Source organism: Lissotriton vulgaris, chromosome 4_2 (assembly GCF_964263255.1).
Source record: "Lissotriton vulgaris chromosome 4_2, aLisVul1.2, whole genome shotgun sequence".
Lineage (NCBI taxonomy): Eukaryota > Metazoa > Chordata > Amphibia > Caudata > Salamandridae > Lissotriton > Lissotriton vulgaris.
Window position 1 is genome coordinate 7,208,988 of NC_141692.1, and position 25,526 is coordinate 7,234,513.

Below are 25,526 nucleotides of genomic sequence, written 5' to 3' on the forward strand. Positions count from 1 at the left end.
GCGGTAAACAGCTGAATGGCGGAAGAGGCACAGTGTAGCAAAAGCGGGCGGAATGGCAACTGAAACGGTAAAGGGGCGCCCCACTACAGCGTGTCTTCAGGTCAAACGGATTGTGGGACAAGGTTCAGAATTGAAGAGTCATCAAAAGGCAAAAAGTTCTGCCGGACCCCGGGAGCCGGCCGCCTATGTCGGGGGCGATCTCAGGCTACACCAGTGCTATAAGACTTGGGGAGGGTGTCGGAGCCAAGCGTCTTCTCCGAGTCCATGGCCATCACACCGCCCCTCAGGGGCCTCCGTCAAGCTGTTTAGGAAGGTAACATATCACATTGTTTTCTAATGCAGTCAGGTCCACAAACGACACTCACTTACTTTGAAAATAGTGAAGCTGCAGTAGGTGGAAATAAGCTTCAGACAGTGTTACAAGCACTGCTCAGAACTCTTAACTATGGCACCCAACATCCAGAACTTATGCCATTTGAGAATGGCAGTGACATCGAAGCAACTCAGGGACCAAAACCATTAACGTACTTTCACGTATGAAAATCTTACTTGGGGAGGGGGCAGGAGCGAAGCGCCCCCTCCCAGTCAGCGCCACCACACCGTATGTTGAAAATTTGAAGCCATCGTTCTACAAAGTCAACCAAACTTGGATTGAAAAATCTAGAAAAATGTACAAACTGAAAACCAGTTTTGGTCTGCATAGCATCAGTAGCAACGCTTGAGTCAGCTTTGTGTCAAGCCGCCATTTTGATTCAACAAAGCACAGGCATTGAAAAAGGCTCAAACTCAGAACTCTGAACTATGGCACCCAACATCCAGGAGGTTGCCATCCGGATCTTGGAGCCTTGTGCTGCTTTCGACCTATTCACACATCGGTCCACTACTGACATCATCTTATAAACCAACGTTATGTAAATAGTTTTTTAATAAAATGTTTTACCCTGTTTCTTTGCTGGTGTGTTGTCTATATTTTTAATATTTGCATAGGGTTTGTCGTTATTTTGTGCGGGATGGGTGATGGAGCCGAGTTGTCTTGCAGCCCTCATGGTGTGGAGCTCAGTTCATCTCACTATTTTCGTATTTCTCATGAAGGGTTGTTCCTAATATTTCTATTTTAGCGAGGTCAAAAAGAGATCCAATTAGTGGCCTACTGATTTTGCTCGATTACTTTTATTTTTTTACACGATTTTTCACTATCTGCAAAGACTAAACAGAGTATTGCGACTTTGTGCTTGTTTGTAAATAGAGAATGATCCAAAGAGAACCAATTCTAAAACAGTAAATGCTTGGACAACAATCAATCAAATGGAGAGACAAGCAGGCACGACGGATTACAACGGGGGTAAAGGCCTGCGTTAACTACCCTTCAGTATCTGCAAAGAGAGAGTACTACTAAGACAAAAGAGGGGGGGGGGAGTGCAGCGTTCAAAGCACATCAGCGTGCATAAATACGAAAATGTTTTTATCTATCACGTACTTGACATTTTAAAGCTTTTCATATTTGCTATTAAAAAACCAATGAAATTCACAGAAAAAAAACATAGGTTATAGTGGATATATAGTTAGGAATTTGCATTTACAAAACCTTGAAAATTCAATGAAAAAACCATTGGTTTTAGGCCATATATAGTTAGGGATTTGCATTTACAATACCTTATTTTACTCGCACAAAACCATTGAAATTCCATATATAGTTATAAGCGCTAACTATATATCGCGCACCCGCAATCCACTGCTGATGATGTCACATATTACATCATTCATGACATGGTTAGTGACTTCACTGATGACATCACTGATGACATCTCAAATGACATCACTGATGACATCACTGAAAACATCTCATTTGACATGACTGATAACATCACTGATGATATCATTCATGTGATAATACGATGAACCTCTTCAGACTCTAATATAACCTTAGATACAATCAGTGTAAACAGACACTCACAGACTGTCACTCATCCATGGAGTTACTCACACACCTAGTCAGTCATGCAAAGAATCAATCACACCTCCATTTCCTCAACTATACAGTTATACAAACTTTACTTATTCAAACATATACTAACACATATTTACTCTATTATACAATCCCTGATTCAAGTTCACAATGATCCATACAGCCACTCACACATTCACTGGCTCTTATGCACAGTTATTTATATATGTCAACTCTCACATGTACTGTGTTTTACATATGTACTTACTTTGACATGTAGCACTGACATATCCATTCACTCACCAATACACTCATGCACACAGTCAACCGCCCATACAGCTGTTTCCACATGCATTTTTGAAACCATACATCTAGTGAATCAACTGCTCACACATCTATGCACAGAGTCACACACCTCCCAGCCACCCACACACACACTCAGTATCCCATACAAATACTTGGGCAACCAATCAATAACCCATATAGTTACTCATATAGCTACTTATAAACACATGCAACAGTTTACAGAACAACAGACATAATGATGCACAAATTAAGACAGTTTAGTCACTAACCCATGCACTCAGTGAGACACATTTAATCACTCACTCATACAGTCAGTCATGCACCTACTAAATCCTTCATCCAGACACTTATATATCCACTCATTCTTCAATATGTAAGAGATATTTTAACTTTACAGAAACATACAGTCACTGGATGTTGTCATCAGTGATGCCATCAGTGATGTCATTTGAGATGTCATCAGTGATGTCATCAGTGATGTCACTGACCATGTCATGAGTGATGTAATATGTGACATCATCAGCAGTGGATTGAGGGTACTCTATTTATAGTTAGCTGAACTAACTATAACGGGGGAATTTCAATGGTTTTGTATGAGTGAAATGTCTAGCGAACTATAACATGTGTGAAACCTTTGGTTTTTTCAGTGAATTTCTAAGGTTTTTTAAATGCTAATTCCTAACTAAAACGTGGCTGAAACCTCTGTTTTTTTCAGTGAATATATATATTCACTGACAAAAAACATATGTTTTACAGACTTTATAGTTAGCTGGACATTTCACTCATACAAAACCAGAGAAATTCCACCGTTATAGCTACTTCAGCTGACTATAACTCATACACCTCACTGATGACATCTCAAATGAAATCGCTGATGACATCATCCACATGAAAAGCTGATGCATCTCCTCACACTCTAATATAACCGTTAATACACCCACTGTAAAATAAAGACAACCATTTTCAAAATTGTTAACACACCAATACCTGTTACTACATACAAACCCACTGATTGCTAGGTCTACACACACATCTACTCATTCATCCATACAAACACTCATACATGCAGTCCCTCATAAATACAACACTGTCTTTATAGGTGTACTCATACACCTATACAGACAATCACACACCGCCACACATCTATGCAGTTACTCATAAACCTACTTAGTCATGCAAAGAATATATCACAGTCTCATTTACTCACCTAGACAATTATACACACACAACCTCACTTATTCACAAAGATACTAATTCATACTTACTCTATTATATAATCAGTGATACAAGTACACATTCATCTATACAACCAGTCTCAAAATCACCAACTATCATGTACAGTACTTTATATACTTCAACTCTCACATACACTACCTTTTACATATGTAGTTACTTGGACATGTACCACTGAGACATCCATTCACTCACCAAAACACTGATACACACACTCATGCACCCATACAGTTGTTTCCACATCCACTGTTGAACCAATACACCAAGTGAATCAACCACTCACACATCTATGCACATAGTCACACACCTCCCATGCACCCACACACACACTCAGTCTTCCAGGCAACCAATCAATAACCTATATAGACACTCATATAGTTACTAACCAACCCATGCAGCAGCTTGCACAACAATTGACAGACTGATACAGACATTCACACAGTTTAGTCACTAACCCATGCATTCAGTAAGACACATTTAATCACTCACTTATACAGTCACCCACCAACTAAATCGTCAATCCAGACACTTAGACACCCACTTATTCTTCAATACACCTAGGAACATATATACAAAACATATTTAAAAATTCCAGAAATACACAGTCACAGCATGATGTAATCACTGATGTCATCAGTGATATCATTTGAGATGTCATCAGTGATATCAATGACCATGTCATGAATGATTTAATATGTGACATCATGAGCAGTGCACTGTGTGTGCGCGAGTTATAGTTAGCGGAAGTAACTATAACAGTGGAATTTTTCTGGTATTGTATTAGTGAAATGTCCAGCTAACTATAACGTCTGTAAAACAAATGTTTATTTCAGTAAATATATATATACTTAGTATACTATGTATACATGTGAAAATGTCTCAGTCTGCCTGCTTGCCTCAGTGGCATGAAAAAAATGGGTGGATTTGAAGTCAGCATGCAGACAAGGTCCTCTTATTGCTCCGATGACATTATACGGTGTCGCGGGCGGAGCCGTGCTATTATGACGTCCTCTTCGACGTGGGAGAGCTAGGAAAGAATTTCTGTGGAATGCTAGTGCAGGGGATATTCACCTAAGTGTTCAGGCTAGTCCTTTGGGAGCAACTGTTTATGTTGCCACTCAAGAAACTGAAACCAGTGATCCAAGGGCAGAGGCCCTGCAAATGGCACACGAGGTGGGGTGCCCAGTTGTGTGCAATTGCGGGGCAGCAAAGAGACAGGCACCCAAACCCACAAAAAAGGTAACAAGGGCACTGAATAATACAGGATCTTCCTTTTGTATCTGGCAGGAAAAGCAAGGTTAAAATGCCATAGTTCCAAAATGTAGAATTAGTGCTGGCTTCTGCCTCCCATACCCTGCAGGCAGCACATGGGACAAGCGGTCATACTGCAGTGGGATGCACACTCGTTAACCTCTAATGGCACTATTCAAAACTACAGGGATGACACTTTGCATTAGCGCTGGCCCCGTCCAACAACAGAACTCCTTAAGATCCAAAGAGACTCTTTCACTCTCGTACTGGAAGTGAAACCAGGCCACGCAGACACTTTCACAATACAAACAAATGTTCCAGAAAAAAAACACATTCCTTCCTCCTAATTTATAAAATAATTAACTCACTGAAGAACAGGGGCAGCTTTGATCGGTAAATAGCCGTTTTACTTTGCGACACCATTACAATGCATTCATTACCACACATGCGTTGTACATCGCAAAGTCATTACCACACATTTTTTAGAACGCATGGTCATTTACCATGCATGCTTTTACAACAAATTTCTTTATAAAGGTATGTATGGTAAATTACTATGTGTTCTAAAAAACATGTAGACGATTCACATTGTGTAAGGAAACAAAGGTTGTTCTGTTTCCTCACAACAAAGTGCACCGCCTCTCAGAGGCAAAGTGAAGCAGGAACCACAAGGAGAGAGGAACCACGAGGAGTGAGAGGTAAGGTTGATTGGGCATGGGGTGGGGGTTTCTTTTCCAGGGTTTCAGGTAGTGCAGTGGTGTTTGGGTAGTGTAGGGGGTCATGCTGGGGTAGTGTTTTAGGGTGTAGGGTAGTGCAGTGGTGTTTGGTTAATGTAGGGCATCATGCTGGGGGTAGTGTTTTAGGGTTTAGGGTAGTACAGTGGTGCTTGGGTAGTGTAGGGGGTTGTGTTGTGGGTAGACCTAGGGTTTAGGGTAGTGCAGTCGTGTTTGGGTAGTGTAGGGCGTCATGCTGGGGGTATTGTTTTAGGGTTTAGGGTATTGCAGTGGTGTTTCTGTAGTGTAGGGAGTTGTGCTGTGCTATTGTTTTAGGGTTTAGTGTAGTGGAGTTGTGTTTGGGTAGTGTGGGGAGTCATGCTGGGGTAGTTTTTTACGGTTTAGCATAGTGCTGTGATGTTTTTTAGTAGAGTAGGGGGTAGTGCTGGGGGTAGTGCTGTGGTGTTTGGGTAGAGTAGGGGGTTGTGCTGTTGGTAGTATGTTAGGGTTTAGGGTTGTGCAGTGGTGTTTGGGGAGTGTACGGGGTTGTGCTGGGTGTAGATTTAGTGTTTAGAGTATTGCAGTAGAGTTTGTGTTGTGAAGGGGTCACACTGGGGGTAGTGTTTTAGGGTTGATATTACTACAGTGGTGTTTGTATATTGTAGGGGGCCATGCTGGGGGTAGTGTTTTGAGGTTTAGGGTAGTGCCATGATGTTTGGGTAGTGTGGGGGTCATGCTGGGGGCAGTGAGTCGAGTTTAGGGTGGTGTATGGGTAGTATAGGGGTTCATGCTGGCGGTAGTAATTTAGAGTTCAGGGTAGTGCAGTGGTGTTTGTGTAGTGTAGGGGTAGTGTGTTTTAGATTAGGGTAGTGCAGTGGAGTTTGTGTAGTGTAGGGGGTCATGCTGAGCATAGTGTTGTAGGGTTTAGAGTAGTGCGGTGGTGTTTGTGTAGTGTAGGATGGTCGTGTTTTAGGGTATAGGGAAGTGCAGTGGTGTTTGGGTAGTGTGGGGGTTCGTGCTGCGGGTAGTATAGTGATGTTTATTTTGAGGGAGGTCATGCTGGGGTCGATTTAGGGGTTAGTATAGTGTAGTGGTGTTTGGGTAGTGTATGGAGTCGTGCTGGTGGTAGTGTTTCAGGGTTTGGGGCAGTGCAGTGGTGTTTTGTATAGTGTAGGGGGCCGTGCTGGGGATAATGTTTTAGGGATTAGGGTAGTGCAATTGTGTTTGTGTAGTGTAGGGGGTCATGCTGAAAGGTAGTGTTTTAAGGTTTAGGGTAGAACCGTGGTGTTTGTGTAGTGTAGGGGGTCGTGATGAGGGTAGTGTTTTTAGGTTTGGGTAGTGCAGTGGTGGTTGTGCAGTGTAGGGGTCATGTTGGGAGTGGTGTTTTAGGGTTTAGGGCAGTACCGTGGTGTTTGGTTAGTGTAGGGGGTTGTGCTGGGGTAGACTTAGGGTATATTATAGTGCAGCAGTGTTTGGGTAGTGTAGGGGGTCATGTTGGGAGTGGTGTTTTAGGGTTTAGGGCAGTACAGTGGTGTTTGGTTAGTGTAGGGGGTTGTGCTGGGGTAGACTTAGGGTATATTATAGTACAGTGGTGTTTGGTTAGTATAGGGTGTTATGCTGGGCTATAGTTTTAGGGTTTATGGTGGTGTACAGTTTTTTGGGTAGTGTAGAGGGTAGTGCTGGGGAAGTTTTTTAGGGTTTAGGGTAGTGCAGTGGTGTTTGTGTAGTGTAGGGGGTAGTGCTGGGGGTAGTGTTTTAGGGTTTAGGGTAGTGTGGTGGTCTTTGGGTAGAGTAGGCGGTCATGCTGGGGGTAGAATTTTAGGGTTTAGGGTAGTGCAGTGTGGTTTGGGTAGTGTAGGGGGTTGTGCTGGGAGTAGATTTAGGGTTTAGAGCAGTGCAGTAGTGTTTGTTTTGTGAAGGGGTCATGCTGGGGGTAGTGTTTAGGGTTGAGGGTACTACAGTGGTGTTTGTATAGTGTAGGGGTTCATGCTGGCGGTAGTAATTTAGAGATTAGGGTAGTGCAGTGGAGTTTGTGTAGTGTAGGGAGTAGCATTTCTGGGTTTAGGGTAGTGCAGTGGTGTTTGTGTAGTATAGGGATCATGCTGTGGGTAGTGTTTTAGGGTTTAGAGTAGTGCAGTGCTTTATGTGTAGTGTAGGAGGTCGGGTTTTATGGGTACATTTTTTACTGAGAATGACTGAGACAGATAATGTGAATTTACAGAAAATATGACCTCAGTTTAGCTTATAGATCACCTTCCAAACCTCTGTAGGAAAAGCATGAGAAAATAGTTTTCTTTCAAACATGCCTCATGATATCCCAGCAGAAGGCTTTTTCACATGGTAAAATAACCTTAGAACACACCACAATTCCTAACTTGAGTATGGTACCATCAACAAATAATTTATAACGAAAAACCTTCTATTCACTTCAAAGCTTTTTAATCAGGTACTATCATGTATATTGGTCTGAAGATGGCTGCCAACACTTCTTGGGTGAAGTGCTGACAGCCAATCAGATCTCACGATGAGATGAGTGGTTAGGCTCTGCCAAGATATATATGTTTCTTTTTCCATTAATATTTTTAAAAATTACTGAACGCATTTACACCATTTAACAAAAAAGGGCTCTTTCTGATGCAAGAGCTACCCTTTTGCCAAATTTGGAGTAAATCCATTCAGCAGTTTGGGCTGTAGCCATGTCTAAAGTGTCCTATGGAAAATTGCATGGGGAAAACACATTTTGGGACCCCCCCTTTTTTCTTTCCCCCCTTGACGAATCACCCCAATACTTTCAAAATAGGAGCTGACCGGAGCAGGCCATAAGTTTTAAACTTTTTGCGAAGATTCTTTAAATCGGTGCTAAAGTTATTGGGAATAGAATGTTGTGATGTTCCTATGGTAACTAGGTCTTAACTATAACTACCAACTTGCGACCACCAGTAGGTAATATATAAAATATACTTAAATTAATGTATTAGCCCCGTATGCCCCTACAAAAAAATGTGATTGCACAATTAACATAATTATCATTTAGACAGATATTATTGATAAAAAACTAAGGGGCCCATTAGGATGGCGGGCGGATTGCCCCCGCCAGGCTGGCAGTAGCCACCGCCGACCTGGCGGGGGCAATCCACCCGCCATCCTCTCCTGAATGCCAACCGCCATATTAGTATGGCGGGGGCACTGGGCCGGACGGAAAGCCCGTCCGCCTCTTTTACTCCTGTGCGCCTTGCGGCCGGGGCAGAAAAGATTTAATATGGTGACGGTGTCTATTAGACAACACTAGCCAAATTACAATGGGCCAGGACAGATGCCTTTCCGTGATGGCGATGCCACCACGGAAAGGCATGCGGTCTTCACTTTGGGGGCCCCCTGTGGGCCCCCAAAGTAATGGAGGGGTGAGTTTACACACGGGGGTACTTGTGGTACCCCGCTGCATTTACATAAACAAAGCAGCAGGCACCGCGTGGTGCCTGCCGCTTTGTTTATGTAAATGCGTCACATACATGTTCAGCATTGTGGCGGGCACCGCCCGCCACAATGCTAAACATGCAGGACGCGCCTGCCACAGTAGCCGGCACGTCCTACCAACCCCCAAGGGACCCCCGCCCTTATGGCGGGTGGTCCCAATCACCGATGGGATGGAGGGCGGACTAAGTCCGCCCTCCATCCTAGTGGACCCCCAAATATTAATTTAATATGGTTGCGGTGTCTATTAGACACCTCCAGCCATATTACGATGGGCCAGGACAGATGCCTTTCTGTGGCGGCGATGCCGCCACAGAAAGGCATGCGGTCTTCACTTTGGGGGCCCGAAGCAGGCCCCCAAAGTGAAGGAGGGAGGGGGTGCACACAGGAAGTACCTGTGGTACCCCCCTGCATTTACATAAACAAAGCGGCAGGCACCGCGCGGTGCCTGCCGCTTTGTTTATGTAAATGTATCACATGCATGTTTAGCATTGTGGGGGGCGGTGCTGAGGGCACTGCCCGCCAAAATGCTAAACAGGCAGGATGCGCATGCCAAAGTGTTGGGCGCATTCTACTACCCAACACGGGACCATCCTAATGGACCCCCAAATATTAATTCATTAAAATTAATTAACTTCCCTTCCTTTACCCTAATTAAACCCACAAACCACACCTAAAATTAAACTTTAAAACACTGAATTACACATTAAAAAAAATTCATTGGCAATAAAATAATTAATAGTATTTACCAAATAATTATTAATTAATTTAAATGAATTTACTCCCCACCCTTTACCCCAACAAACCCCACAACACGCACCTAAAAAAATTATCAACTACACAATTAACATAGTTAATTTTCAATTCATTAATATAAATTAACAACTCATTATGTATTAATTACAAATAAATTATTTCACAACATTTACTCCAAAAAAGCTGACAAACAGTTCTTAACTACTAATTAATAAATAACAAAAAATATATTACTTCTCACATTTGCCCACTATAAACCCCAAAAAGAGAAATAATTATACAATTAACATATTTCATTATCATTTAATTATGTTATATTATTTAACAAATTATTATTTAATTAGAAACATATTACTTCCCAAACTTTACCCCTATAAGCCCCACAACCTGCACATTAAATTTGCATAAAAAAATATTAGCACTATTAACATTATTAAATTGTAATTAAATATATATTATTAGATCAAAATAATCATTAATGTATTATAATGAAATTACTTTCCAGCTTATACCCCTATAAACCTACAACCCGCTACGGCAGTAAAAATCACCAAAAAGAATTATATTTAATTTAATACCTACTGAAGGGCCCGATTATGATCTCATTTGGATCGTGGGACTCAGATCCGGAGGGCTTGCGGGACGGAACGTGCTCCGGAAGTCCGAACAAGCGAGATTGATGCGTCCGTAAGCGTACGGACTCGGTTCGCTCAGACTTCCATTGAACTCTATGGAAGCCTGCGTACATATGAGTACACAAGCTCCCATAGCAAAAAAGGGGTGGGAGGGGAAAAGCTTTCACCCTGTGGCAGACACCCCTTGGTTACCGCCTCATTGAGCGAGCTTCTATTAGGATGGACACATGGGCACCCCCTGTGACAGATTCGGACGGCCCTGGATAAATGGGGGCCTGCTACAGCCCCCAGAAGTACGCTTCCGAAAGCTGCTTCATCTCGCTGAGACCGAGGCAGAGCGGCTGTTCAAATCTTGCATCATACTCGGTCGATCAGTAATTGGATCCATTGCACCGCACGATTCGGCTACGAATGAGACGTACAGGGCAGTTCTAGTCTGGAAACTATTCGATCTTTGCATTGTACTTAGTTTTTCCGAGCTGTGTACGATTCGGTCGTAAACATGGGCTACAAATCAGATCTGGAAAAACCAAATCCGATTCGGAGGCTTTTCGAACAACATGGGAATTTGGTCCTAAGAATGTAACAAAAATATTAAAAAACATAAATAAAAATTATACAAAAATTTCACATCATATACATTTAAAATATATTCAAAAATACATAACATAAATTATATTTTAAAATACTGTGGGGAAGATTACAATGTCGGTCGGACTTGTGTCTGCCCGACACCGTCTCGTAAACAGGTCGAACTGACCTCCGGTTGACGGTCCCAACCGCCTCATTAGGAAGTGACCGAACACTGTTCAGTCGCATTCTGAAATTTCCCTATAGGAGCATGCATTACAGTAGGAAACCGGCGGTAACACATGCTTCCATAGGGAAATGGAAGGTGTTGTTCATCCCTGCATCCCGTGGCAGGCACCTCAAGCTGCCTGCCATGGGGTGCAGGTATCAAAAGGGGGGCACCACAGGTGCCCCTTTAGGCCCCAATGGGAGGCCACACGCACAAGGGGGCCCTCCTGTGGGCCCCCAAATATGCTTTCCTTCATGGTTTCAATGTCAGACAGGCTAGAATGCAAACCATGCCAGAAACTGTGCTTCATCCTTTGGGATTACGAGCAGGTTCTGAATTGCCGTCGAACTCCTTGGAATCTGGCCGGTTTCAATTCCGATGGTTGATACATAATTATCCGGTCTGAAATGAAAGCTAAGATGGGGTCGGAAAGCTTTCAGACCTCCGTAGTAATAGGATACTAAATGTTTGCAAAAGAATTTGATATTTTAAAAATCTTTATTACTTACATTAAAATCAATATTTATGACAATGATATCCTTACTGTCGATATTTCAATATCATGAGATTTTGGACACAATATTTTGGCATGGCATTATTTTTTTTCAATAACCCGCCTGTGCTGTATTTTTAGGCCACCAAGGAATTTCAACTTCTTTGGAGTAATTAGAGTAATTTCCACATAATATTTTGATATTGAATTAACAAAAATGTTGTGATTACTCCTGCTCATGTTATTATGAGTAATAGGGCTGAACTGTTCCCATGAGGCACAGGCTCAAGACTGATTTGCATATGGCCATGTCTGAACTGGGGTGGCTTGATGAGCAAAATAACGATGGATTTAATCCAGATCTGTGACTGGGGGTGAATGTTTTGCCATTATGCAACATTCTGTCAATCATCTTGTGTGTTTTGCTGTTCAACCTATATAGAAAGGGTATGGCCAGACGTGGGTCCCGTGCTCACTAAGCCACTGGAGTCAAGCTATCCTGGCTGATGATGGCTGATAGCCAGAAACCGGTCCTAGGATGCTTGATTCTGGTGCAGGGAAGACATGGATTGGCAGTTCGGGCTGGACTATTCCCAGGAGGTACAGGGTCAAGACTGATTTGAATATGGCTATGTCTGAATTGGGGTGGCTTGGTGAGCAAAATAACGATGGATTAAACCCAGATCTGTGATTGGGGGTAAATGTTTTGCCATTGTGCAACATTCCGTCCATCATCTTGTGTGTTTTGGTGATTAGTCCTGATCATGTTATTATGAGTAATAGGGGTGAAGGGGAATCCGACCGCTAGAGCACATTAAGCCAGCTTGAGCATTCGCTCTCACTTCCTACTAGTTTTCCACAGCATGTTATGAAATTTCTTTGTGTAAAATGCATTCCTGTGCCCATTTTGGATGTGAGGGTGTGTTAGAAATGGGATCTCTGGTCAAAGCCAGGCAGAGACCACCACTCTAGTCAGGGCAAGGGAGTTAAATGCCAAAGATAACTCCTGCTTACCCCCTTGGTAGCTTGGCAAGAGCAGTCAGGCTTATCCCGGAGGCCATGTGTAATGCATTTGCACAGTCAAGTCAAGTCAAGTCAAGTCAGGAAACTTATATAGCGCACTACATACCCAGAGGGTTTCAAGGCGCTTAGAAAGGGGTGGAGGGCTACTTGTCAAATATCCACGTTTTAAGTTGCTTTCTGAATGCTAGGTGGTTCTGGGTAAGGCGAAGGTAAGCGGGGAGTGAGTTCCATGTTTTAGCAGCCAGGTATGAGAAGGATCTGCCTCCCATGGTGGTCTTGTTGATGCGAGGTACAGTGGCGAGGGCTTGGCTGGAAGAACGTAGTTGGCGGGGGGGGTGTAGAAGGACAGTCGTGAGTTGAGGCATTCTGGTCCGATGTTGTAGAGTGATTTGTGTGCGTGGGTTAGCAGTCGGAAAGTGATCCTCTTATTGACGGGTAGCCAGTGGAGGTCTTTAAGGTGACCAGAGATGTGTTCGTGGCGTGGGATGTCTAATATGATCCTGGCTGAGGCGTTTTGGATTCGTTGGAGTTTCTTCTGGAGTTTAGCGGTAGTGCCTGGTTAGAGAGTGTTTCCGTAGTCCAGACGGCTCGTGACCAGAGCATGGGTGACTGTTTTCCTTGTTTCGGTGGGGATCCAGCGAAATGTTTTTCTGAGCATGCGAAGAATGTTGAAGCAGGAAGAGGATACGGCGCTGACTTGTCTGTTCATTGAGAGTGAAGAATCCAGGATGACGCCTAGGTTCCGTGCGTGGTCTGTCGGGATGGGAGCTTTTCCGAGGGCATCCGGCCACCAGGAGTCGTCCCATGCAGAGGGGGAAGTACCTAAGATGAGGACTTCTGTTTTGTCTGAGTTCAGTTTCAGACGGCTTTGTTTCATCCATTCGGCGACTTCTTTCATTCCTTCGTGTAGGTTAGATTTGGCGGTGCTGGGGTCCTTGGTGAGAGAAAGGATCAGTTGAGTGTCATCCGCGTAGGAGATGATGTTGAGGTTGTGTTGGCGGGCGATGGCCGCGAGGGGGCTCATGTATACGTTGAAGAGGGTGGGGCTGAGTGAGGATCCTTGTGGCACGCCACAGATGACTTCAGTGGCCTCAGACTTGAATGGTGGGAGGCGGACTCTCTGGGTTCTTCCAGTGAGGAACGAGGTGATCCATTCAAGTGCTTTTCCTTGGATTCCGATGTTATTGAGGCGTTGTAAAAGGGTGCTGTGGCAGACTGTGTTGAATGCTGCAGAGAGGTCGAGGAGGATGAGGGCGACTGTGTCTCCATTGTCCAGTAGAGTTCGAATGTCGTCTGTGGCTGCGATGAGGGCGGTCTCAGTACTGTGTTTTGCTCGGAAGCCAGATTGTGAGGAGTCGAGGGATTTGTTGGCTTCGAGGAAGGCGGCGAGCTGGTTGTTGACGGCTTTCTCGATGACTTTGGCCGGGAATGGAAGAAGCGAGATGGGGCGGTAATTTTTGAGTTCGGTGGGGTCCGCTGTGGGTTTTTTCAGAAGGGCGGTGAGTTCAGCGTGTTTCCAGCTTTCCGGGAAGGTGGCGGAGTTGAAGGAGCAGTTGATGACGTCTCGGAGGTGCGGTGCTATGACGGAGTCTGCTTTGTTGAAGATGTGGTGAGGACATGGGTCTGTGGGGGATCCAGAGTGGATGGAATTCATCAGGCGGATTGTGTCCTCAGTGGAGATTGGGTTCCAGTCGGTAAGGGTGTTCACGGGGGGAGAATGTTCAGCAAATGGTAGGGTGGGTTGGTTTCCGGGTTCGTTGTCGAAGCTGTTGTGGATGTCCGCAATTTTGTTGTGGAAGAATGAGGCTAGGGAGTCGCAGAGGGCTTGAGAGGGGGTGATGTCGTTGGAGTTGGCCGAGGGGTTGGAAAATTCCTTGACGATGTTGAAAAGTTCCTTGCTGTTGTGGGCGTTGTTGTCAAGTCGATCCTTGAATGCAGTTTTCTTGGCCTTTCGGATTAGTTGGTGGTGAGTGCGGGTAGCGTTTTTGAAGGCGTCCTTGGTGCTAGTGGTTGGGTCTTTTTTCCATGCCTTTTCAAGGGAGCGGCAGAGTTTCTTGGACTTCTTAAGATCATCGTTGAACCATGAGGCCTTTTTGCTGCCAGGTTTGCTTTGACGTTTCTTCAGTGGTGCTAAGGTGTCGGCGGTGTTGGATAACCATAGGGTGAGGTTGGCGGCGGCTTCGTTAGCGTTAGAAGAGTGGGCTGGGGTGTTTAGAAGGAGCGATGCGGAGATCTGGTCCGTGGTGATTTTGTTCCAGTTTCTTTGCAGAGTTGGTTGGAGGTGGTTGGTGGGTTTGGGTTTGTTGTAGGTGAAGTGAACGCAGCTGTGGTCAGTCCAGAGGAGATCCGTAGTGTGGCTGAAGGAGACATGATTGCTGGAGGTGAAGATGGGGTCGAGTGTGTGACCTGCGATGTGGGTGGGGGAAGTGACCAGTTGTTTAAGTCCGAGGTTGGCGAGATTGTCCAAGAGGGTGGTGGTATTGCGGTCGTTGATCTTTTCAAGGTGAAAGTTGAGGTCTCCCAGAAGGATGTAGTCTTTGGAGGGGAGCGCGTGAGGAGTGATGAAGTCAGTGATGTCTTCACTGAATTTTGCGCGGGTCCTGGTGGTCTGTAGAGGAGGGTGCCTCTGAGTGTGGTCTTGGGGTCGATGTGGATCTGGAAGTGAAGGTGTTCGGAGTTAATGAGGTTGGCGTCGGAACTGGTTGAGATGCGGATAGATTTCTTATGGACGATAGCGATTCCACCTCCTGTGTGGTCAGTGCGGTCCTTGCGTGTGATCTTATAGTCTTCGGGGATGGCAATGGTGATGTCTGGGGCGGAGGAAGCGTTCATCCATGTTTCTGTTAGGAAGGCGACGTCTGGAGAGATGGTGTCTAGTAGGTTCCAAAGGTCAATGGCGTGCCTGTGGACCGAGCGGGTGTTGAGGAGGATGCACTGTAGGTGGTTGGGGTTAGGAGTCTGTGGTGTGGTCGTAGCGGAGATGTTGTCGGTGCCGATGAATTTGCAGGAGTAGCAGGAGAAAGGTCCATGGGTGTGTCCAGGAGCAGCTTGGACGCAGTTGGGGGCGCGACCGGGGTTAAGGGCTAGGAGGGTGGAGGCGTCGTAGGTAATGCGGGGGGGCTGAGAGGGACGGGGGGCAGGGGGTCTGGCGCTGGGCGCGGTCCAGGCGCGGACGGGCGTAGACGGGCTTACCTTTGGCGCACCTTCAGCACGGGTTGGGCGCGGTCGCTGCGCGTAAACGCTGCGCGCAAATGTTACTGACATATGTGGATAGCGGAAGGGGAGGGGCGAGGGAGGGTCTGCAGGGAGGCGGGGTGGAGTCAACAACAAACAAAATGGCAGCAGTAAACAGGCAATAGCTAAACAACACAAGGGCACAATGGAGGCGAGCGCGATGCAAAAACACAGCACAATTGCAGGCAATAATGTATTGTCAGGCAGCACACACTCGGCGCTTCTCTAAAATAATGCTACTTGTTAAAATGAATGCTCGGCGGTCTAGCACACGCACACAGCAATAACATCCCAGGCACACTACAAAAGGAACTCCCCACAAGGGTATTTCAAAAATAGCCTTTGAATTCTCATAACACAATAGAATAGTACTCACATAATATACATTGTGCCACCTGGCACTAGGTCACATCTGCAAGGGATTATATACACCTGACAGGGCCCACTGGACCACTGTCAGAATGATCACAGAGTGAACTTCATAAAAGTAAAGCCTATCACAAACGTACAACCAGTAATCACTGGTAACCACTGTACTTAGCATCAGCCGGTATCATACACTACATTATGCATAATATCTTATTAGGCGCAAATTACATTCTGCGCCAACCCCACTAGCATAAACACATTATGCAATAATTTCAGAAGTCTAAACGCATAAGACCCTAACCTCCTAAGCATAACTCACATTAGGAAATAATCTCAGTGGAACATAATCTCACTAGCATAAACCATAATACGCAAACAACCTCATAATCATAAAACCCACATTTAGAGGCACCAAGCAGGGTGCGGAAACCATACTACATGAATCTAATTTCCTAGTACCACATAAACCACAATAGGGCCTGGTGCCCTACAAACCTAACAGTCCCCCTGGCCAACTGGCCATCTTAAAAGGGGTCAAATGCCCTATGTTCAAAAGTCAGGGTGAGCTGCCAATGCAGCAGAAGTCAAGGGTGCGCACTTCGCACACCTAAATGTAGCAGCTGGCACTAAGTGCTGCGCAGCTGTGAATCTGAACGTGGGCCCGGGCACACAATGTGCCTCTGACAAATTTGCACAAAATGGTGCCGCTGCCCGCGCTAGAGCGCAGCAGCTGTAAATGACCAAAGTACAGGGGCCTAGCATCACTGTGCCTTCCAGGCCCCCACTGGGGCTTTCTCTAACTACAATTACCCCCAAACATTGGAGGCATATCACTGGCGGTACACATGTCCTCTAAGGCCCCACTCCAGGACTTTTGAACCAAAACTAGCCCCCATATGTGAAGCTGCCCCCTAGCAGGTGGGCAGCTGTACAAATAACCAGCATGTAGAGGCACGGACCCTTCTTATCCTTGGGACCCCCACTTGGGCCCCTACCACGAATAGCCGCTCTTGGAGCGCATGGGAGCTTTAAACAAATCGTGCCCCCTATGGACCACACTGGCGCGTGTGCCCCGAACAGGCACACATCACGGAGAAGCCCCTACTCACTGGTCTATGGGGGAAGGGTTCAATGCTGCAGCGCGCATGGCTCCCCCGTGCTCAGAGGAGCCCTGCGTTGCATCTGGCTGCATCTACGCAGGTGGGTTGGGCTTGTGTATGCCTGTAGTGTAGTTCCTATATTACCAATAGGCTCTGCACATTGGGATAATATATCCTATAGATGTGACATAGGACTTATGTCTACTAGGTCTCTAGCGAATATATTAGACTTAATTGTGAGTGCCAGCTAGCTCAGAGGTCACTAGAAACTTTCTCGAGTTCACAAGAAGGGATTAGTTTCTGACAACCACATAAACATGACAACTTTGTTTCCCCAAGATAAAACTGATCATCAGAGTTGTGGAAACAATAGATAGATATTTCACTCAGTCAATCGTGCATGCTTCGTTTCACCAGAGGTGCAGAGAAAATAGATAGACTGACGTTTTCAATAAAAAGGATTTATTGAACAGTCTTCTTTCTCAAGCATAAGAAGTGAACTGCTACAATCGTAAAACTGGTTGCAAAATATAATGCATACAGTAGAAAGAGTAGAATTAAATAATACTGTAAGAGCATTGTATGGTTCCTAAACCATAGATAAATACATACATAAATAACAGAGGTTAAAAATACTCAACTGGTGCTTCTAAGATAAACCTGCCCCAATGTACCTAACCTAAGCTTAGTATGAGGGAAGAAGTAAGTGAGGTGTGGAGTAAATATATTAAGATTTTGCCAAGAATCTGTCCAAGTTTTCTCTTAGGGTCTAATCAGCTCTGTACCTTAATTTGGAATGAAGAAGTTAGGCTCAGGACTCAATTTCCCAACAACCCGCAAAGGTAGCTTGGAAACACTGGAGCTGGTTTTCCCAACAACCCGCAAGGGTAGCTTGGAAACACTGGAGCTGGATTTCTCTGCTGGAGGGTCAGCTTCCTTTGGCACATGCAGTAGCAGGGCGCTTTGGGCAAGTAGATAGTCGAACTGCTCCAAACCACTGTGTGTTTTCTAAGGTAAGTGTGGGTATATTTATACCCTGAAGTTGCCGAGTTTGACGTAAAGGTGGACATAATAACGTCATTAAAGACTCTCAGTTCTTTGAAAACTCCAGGAGTTCTTGGACAAGTCAGTATTCGAGCAAGGGAAAGTCCATAGCTGCTCTGGCTGAGTTTTCCAAGAAATCAATGTAGATTTTCGGAACTAGTGGAAGTAGCCCTGCCGTATTTGGACTGCATGAGCTATGTCTAAATATGGTTATGATTCTTATGCCTATATAAGGATACAGTGAATTATACCTATATATGGGCATGAATAGAGAAAATTACAATAGGGTCCTAAAATGTTCCACAACATGCCTATGGTGTCTCTCTATTTTCCATGACCCCCTGCTGGGATGAACCTGGAGCCTGCAAGGCTGCAGACTTCCTCTTGGCACCTCTCAGCACAGCGTGGGCTCCCGCCTGGGTCTTCCGGCTGCAAGGCTCTTCTGCTTCGTGAACAGGCCCTGCCCACATCCCAGACAAGGTTGCCTGACTTCCAGGCTGCTCTGAGAGCGGCCCGGAGAATGCTTCCACAATGGCTAGGGCTGCGGCTGTGAAACGCGGGGTGGGCTCCCGCTTCATTATTAAAATATAAGGCAGACAATGAGTGGTAGGCTCCCTCCTAAATTAAAATATGAGGCGGGGTGGGCACCCGCATTTGAATCAAATTATAAGCAGGGTGGGCACCCCAAGAAATAAAAAGCATAACAGGGGAATTCCTATTATGGGGATTCCATCACCACGGGCTGCAGCTCAGAGCTGCGCAGCCCCCAGGCTCCTTTTCTTTGGTAGGGCAAATGAAGATAAAGCACTCTCAGGCGCTAGAGCTAAAAGCACAAAGTCCTTAAGGATAACAAAGTAAGGCAAAAGGTTCCATGGGGACAGCTGGGCCCAGGGAGGTAGCCCTCCTGGCAGGTCCTCCTGGGCCCCAGCAGCAGCACACCCCGCAGGTTTAGGACCAGGTTCAGAACATCTTCATAGGGTTACAGCTCCTAAATTTATACTGCATTTCCCTTTGTGTAAAAGTGCAGGGCCTGGGGGTACCAGTCAGAACTGGTTTAGAGGGGCTTTGCAGCACTTTGTTTTCGAAGCTCCTCTTTCCCTTTGTCAGGTGGGGGCTTAGTGATCAGGCACACCACAAGGGCGGAGCCAGCATTGTACTAGGAAAGCCCCACCTGGAGCCACCCACAACTCTCAGCTCCTGTCAATCACAAGCCAGCCATGCAATTCACATCAGGCAGGCAGACACATAGCAAACAGAAATGCCAACTTCTAAAAGTGGCATTTCTCCACCATAAATCTGCGCATTTACTAAACTCGACCCTGCACTCCTCTCACAAAAGGAATTACCATGAACACACATATTCCCTATGCATTCCTACGGGAGGGCAGGTCTATCTCACCACACGCAGTCAGAGAGAGCACGCACTTTAGACTAGGCCACAGTGCTAAAGTGCCCAGAGGCCTAAAACCACTACCACCATGTCAGAGCTTAATGGCAAAAAGTTCAGGGGTGAACCCGCCAAAAAGAGCAAGTCAAATAGGGTGCATTTTGCACTAAGCAAATAGAGCTAAATGGCTGGAGTAAGTTGGGGGGAAATCCAAGTACAAGAACACATTTAGTGTTATTTCTTAGCACAAAATGCATCCTCTTTTTGAATGCTAGTGGGACATATTGACTAAGAAGAGAACTGTAAAATCCAGAATTCAGCTGAGGAACCATTCTACCGCAAGGGCACGTTTAGTGAGCATGAGCCGCAGTTTGCACTCGCTATTTGTATTCTGTTACATTCTGTTATGCACTATCTCTTGCACCAAAATCTCACACCAATCTCACACCAATTTTGTCCATAAGGAGGCATATGTGTGCTAAGAAATAGCGTTAATCGTAGAATTCTCTGGTATTTTCGGCATGATTACGCTACATTGATTTACGCAAGTTGGGGCCATCCTTACTTATTTTGCAATGTTCAACCAGTATTTATGAGAATGACAACATAGCTAGATTTTTCCAGCCTTCCAGAAGGAATGGATTTTTCTTGAAAACCATCTATTATCCATATTTTGTGAGAACTGGACATGCCTTTCAATTTTACAAAATGCTACTTGGTTTGGACATTTAGTGGCTTTGAAAACTCAAAATGAGAAAAAACTGTATAAGTCACCTGGAATGGCCCCTGTACCAGAGAGGAAGGCACATGCTTTCTCCTGCCCGGTGCACAGAATCTCCTTTTCGGTTGTGCAGGCATCTGCGGACTTGTCATTGGAGCAGTCTCTACATTTATATCCATTGGGGCTTTCGTCAACAGCGGGTGCTAAAACAACAGAGAGTGGAACAAATGAGAAGACAAACACTGTGCACTTTATACCTCTGAAAAATCAATAAAAGCAATCAATCAATCAATCAATCAGCTAAACTTCATTTATCAAGTGCATCATTGTCACCATTAGTGCTGTCTGGGCTCTGTGTCTCTGTTGAAGTGCCAGATCTTGAGTCTCTTTCTGAAATCTGCCAGTGAGGGGGCTGTATAGAGCTAGGGTGGAGAGGGGGTGAAGATCTTTCCAAGTCTTGGAAGCAATAAAGCTGTTGCTGCGATGGATACAGAAGGCTAGCGAGGGCAAGCGAAGAAGAGCACAGGTGTCTAGAGGTAGGCCGGTAATATGTCGTGGAGGGCTCTGTATGTGTGTGTGAGGATCTTGAACTAGTATCTTTTGTGGATGGGGTGCAGGTGAAGGTCTCTCATGTGGGAGGTGATGCTAGTTCGCTTGGGGAGGTCCCAGATGAGTCTGGCTGCCATGCTCTGTATGGTAGGAAGTCTTGTGAGGAGCTGGAACTTGTCTTTTCATGAGGAGTTGGCTGTTAAGGATGATGCTGAGGTTGTATGCATGGTCGGTCAGTGTGGGCATGGGTCTGAGTCCTGCAGGTCATCAGCTGTGGTCCCACGTGGAGGTGTTCTTCCTAAAAATCAGTACTTCAGTTTTGGCGGAGTTTAGTTGGAGGCATTTGTCTCTCATCCATTTGTTTACATGGCTCATGATGTTGCAGAAATTGGTTTTGGTGTTGGAGGGGTCCTCAATGAGCCAGATGCTCAATTGAGTGTTGTCTATGTAGGAGATTATGTTGCAGAGTCTGTTGATGAGAGTGTTGTGGGAGACTGTGTTGAATGTAAGCATGGGCGAATTTTGCAAATTGGCAATTCGTGACTTTGCGGATTTGCAAATTGGCAATCCGCAAAATTAGCAAATTCGTGTGAATTTGCGGATTTTTTTGTTTTTGCGTGTTCGCGGGTGTTCGCGAGGCGCTTTGCAATTTTGCGGGGTTTTTTTTTGCCTGCTTATTCACTGTCACCCTCTCGTTTTTTATGCCCATCTGCCCTCTGTACCACTCGTTTCTGTGCCCTTCTGCCCTCTGCCCCACTCATTTTTTGTCCCCTTCTGCCCTCTGTCCCACTTTTGTGCCCTTCTGCCCTCAGCCCCACTTAGAATGGCGCCGGCAAGCTGCCAGCGCCATTCTAAAATAGCTAGAAATAGCTTCAACAGGAAGCACTAATAGATAAAGTAAAGCAGGTGCTCCAGTTGAAGGTCAAATTAAGTTACACAATCATTAATCACCCCAAGTTTGGGGTGATTAATGGTTGTGTAACTGAATTTGAGCAGCACCTGCTTTACTTTATCTATTAGAGCTTCCTGTTGAAGCTGACTTTTGTAACTATTTTAGAATGGCTCTGGCAGCTTGCCGGCGCCATTCTAAAAGAGTTAAAAAAGTCAGCTTGAACTTTTGATCCAATCCGTTCCGTTCGCGGATTTTGCGGGAAATTCGCGAATCTCGCGGATTGCGAATTTACCGAAAATCCGCGAAATCCGCGAGTGGAACGGATTTTCCGCCCATGCTTAGTTGAATGCCATGGAGAGGTTGAGGAGCTTCAGGAGTGGCGGTCATGATGTCAGGCATTGAGAAGTGGTTGATCCACATTTGGGTGATGAAGAAGACATCCATGGAGAGGATGGTGCTAGTGTCCCAGATTTAGGTGGTGTGATTGCAGAGTGAACAGGAGTTGAGCAGTTGCAGTGTATTTGTCTCGTGGGCATGAGTGGTGTGGGATCTAAGTTGTGTTGCAGGAGAAGTGTCAGTGTCAGGAGCTGTAGGGTTCTCTGGTGGATCATGGGGAGGAGTGGTCCTGGGTGCCGGGCAGGGACCTGTACTGGTTAGAGCAGGGACAGGGACAGCAGGTACCACAGGGACAGCAGGAAACACAGGACAGCAGGTAGCTACCTGCACATAAAAAATCATTGGTGTTTTGCTGTCATTATGTGTATTGCACAATGCTGCACAAATAAAAACAGCAAACTCCGAATCGCCATCACAACGTCAAAACAATTGACGTTCTGGTCACGATCGGGGCTTGTTAATATGCTGCTAATTCGTTTAACTTGAGTTTGGGAACAGCTAGAACAATAATTCTACTGGAAGCAATGATTCCCTTTAAGAATCACGGCTGCACCTATCGACGACCTTCAGCCCTGTGGGTCACGCCAGAACTAGAGAGACGCTGGAGTAAAAGGAAAGAGCCCCATTATAAGGAACAGTACAAACAAGTTCTGCTCGATCCCATCACAATATTATCATCTACAAGGCTTTTTCGGTATAGTACATGATTTTATCTCCCCTCAAGCATGCAGAAAATCTCCTGTGGAATCCAAGGAGCTCTGTGACTCTCTGGCTAATTTATTTCAGGAATAGATATCCCACATCTACTCAAAACTTCCTACTGCTCCTCTGCAGGACATAGAGACCACCATCTTAACCGAAGAGAAGCAAAAAGACATTCCCTGCACACATGCGTACGGCCAATATTAAAAAAAAGCAACGCTGGACCAACAATCTCTCAGCAACTACTGCCCAATATCCCTGCTACCACTTCTGGGAAAACAACTTAAAGGCCTAATAAATAAGCAGGTGGGACCCTACCTTGAACTCAATCACATCCTCGATCCCTCACAATGGGGTTTTCATCCTGGGTAATGTACAGAGACTGTACTCCTGGCGGTGACAGATTCGCTGAACCAGGGGCTGTATGCAGGCAGACCGTGGTACTGACACTATTAGATCTGTTGGCAGCCTTTGATACCATCTCTCATTCAAGGCTCTTGAAAAGGCTGCAGGCAATCATTGTGCAGGGGCTGGCACCAAGCTGGCTTCAGCATTTCCTGTCATATAGACAGCAGACGGTCATCCTGGCCCCATATTCTTCATGCAAAATTCGCTTGGAGAAGGGTGTACCACAGGGCTCATGCTTGAGAGCACTTTGGCTTTGGGATCATATCATACGCTGATGGCACCACGTTGATGTTTGCTATAGGCCAAGACCTGTAAATATTATAAAAGGTATTGCTTCTGGAATGTTAGCAATCTCCAACTGGATGACGGAGAACTGTCTCTAGTTAAACCCAGAAAAGATGGATATTATTCTACTTGGAAAAGCTCCAGACATCTGGTCAGACGATTGGTGGCCCCACAAATTTGGTGCCACCCCTGTGCCCAAACAAATTGTAAGCAATCTGGGAATAAAGTTAGATCAAGCCTTAATGATGAAAGATCAGATTGCAGCAACTACGAGCGCATGCTACTACAATCTGCAACTTCTGCTCAAAATTGGCCCAATTTTCCCCACGAATGTCCGTAAAACACTGGTACAGGCCTTGGTGTTAAGAAGACTGGATTATGGAAATGCTCTCTTGGCAGAAGCTAGTAAAACACTGCTCTCCAAGCTCAAGGTGGTCCAGAAGACTGCGGCCAGACTTTTAATAAACCGTCCTGCAGGAACTCCCTCAGCACCTTTGCTGAAAGTACTGCACTGGGTACCAGTGAAGAAGTGCCCCTGCTTCAAAATCTGTTACCTCACGTACAATGCCTTACAAGGCAAAGGCCGCTGTATCTCCAAGTAAGCTAACAGCTTCAGTCCCCAGCGGAAATCTCAGGTGCAGCAACCAAGCTCCACTGTGTGTGCCCCGAATCCATCAAACACGCACTGGGGGAAAGGCCTTCTCCTATCTCGCCCCAGGATAGTGGAACAAACTCCCTTTAACTCTGTGAGAGACTCCTACATACTGTAAATTTAGGAAATTACTAAAAGCCTACCCATTCTAATCTTCCAGGTAAACATTTCTTGTCAGGATCTGCAACAGAGCCGAGATTCCCCCAGGTGAGACGTGAGCTATAAGAAGTAATATTAACATAACATACCTCTTTTTTAACAATTATTAAACACCCAATTCAATGATGAAGTTGGATCTTAGCTACATATTTATGAACTTTTAGAATGTTACCTTTTACCAGACTGAAGCTCCTGGAAGCTAATGAGCTCCTGGAAGCTAAAGAGCATTAACCCTCCAGCAGCTGTCAAAGGCTTGACCTTAATGACCTTAATGAGATGTGATATTGCTCCCAGGATCTACACAATAGATCACTTTGATTGACTGGTTGATCTGAATGTGCAGGGATGACTCCTCTGACAGCACACTAAGAGTCTGTAGGGGCCTCCCCTGAGGTTCTAGGGGCTCTGAAGTGTTCTCCTCTGGTTATTTGGGCAGTAGAAGAAAGTTTGGAAACTTTTCAAATCCTTTCCACCATAAATTATGCAGTGTGCAAATACTGCTGATGTAACGACTGCAATGAAATGGTTCCCAATGTAATAACCTATGAAGTAACAACTGACATTGCAGTGAGATCTCCGTCTTCTAAGACGGAGTCACAGACAGTACCTACCCTGCCTAACTCCGCTGTCACAGTAGTTAGAGTCGCATACTGTAGATCCTACTTAAAACCACAAGTACAAACGTCAGATGCAGACTAACGGTATCCTGCACAGTGCATCCAGTACAGCAGCTGGAGTCGCATATATTATGAACACTGCATAATCTCACTGCTGCGATAGTCAGAGACGTCGACTGCATCTACCGTCTGCTACTTGATAACTACAAACATCATTTGTAGGTACCGTCTGCTACTCGATAACTACAAACATCACTTGTAGGCCATGTACATCCCCTTCTTGAGACTAGTCTCAGGCACAGACTGTAAATACCCTGTGCAACCAGGTAATCATTTGCTGCATCCCCACCATTACAGTAATCAGCTGAAGACTTTACGTGCCATGT

At 45.3% G+C, this 25,526-nt stretch overlaps 1 protein-coding gene across 1 annotated transcript in view; it reads right to left on the reverse strand.

The window, feature by feature from the left end:
- LOC147718111 (uncharacterized) overlaps positions 1 to 25,526 on the reverse strand; it is a 70,380-nt gene that overhangs the window by 21,922 nt on the left and 22,932 nt on the right. The window contains exon 4 of the mRNA XM_086919191.1: positions 20,534 to 20,683. Coding sequence (XP_086775317.1) covers positions 20,534 to 20,683 — 150 coding nt within the window. The remainder of the gene's footprint in view (positions 1 to 20,533; positions 20,684 to 25,526) is intronic.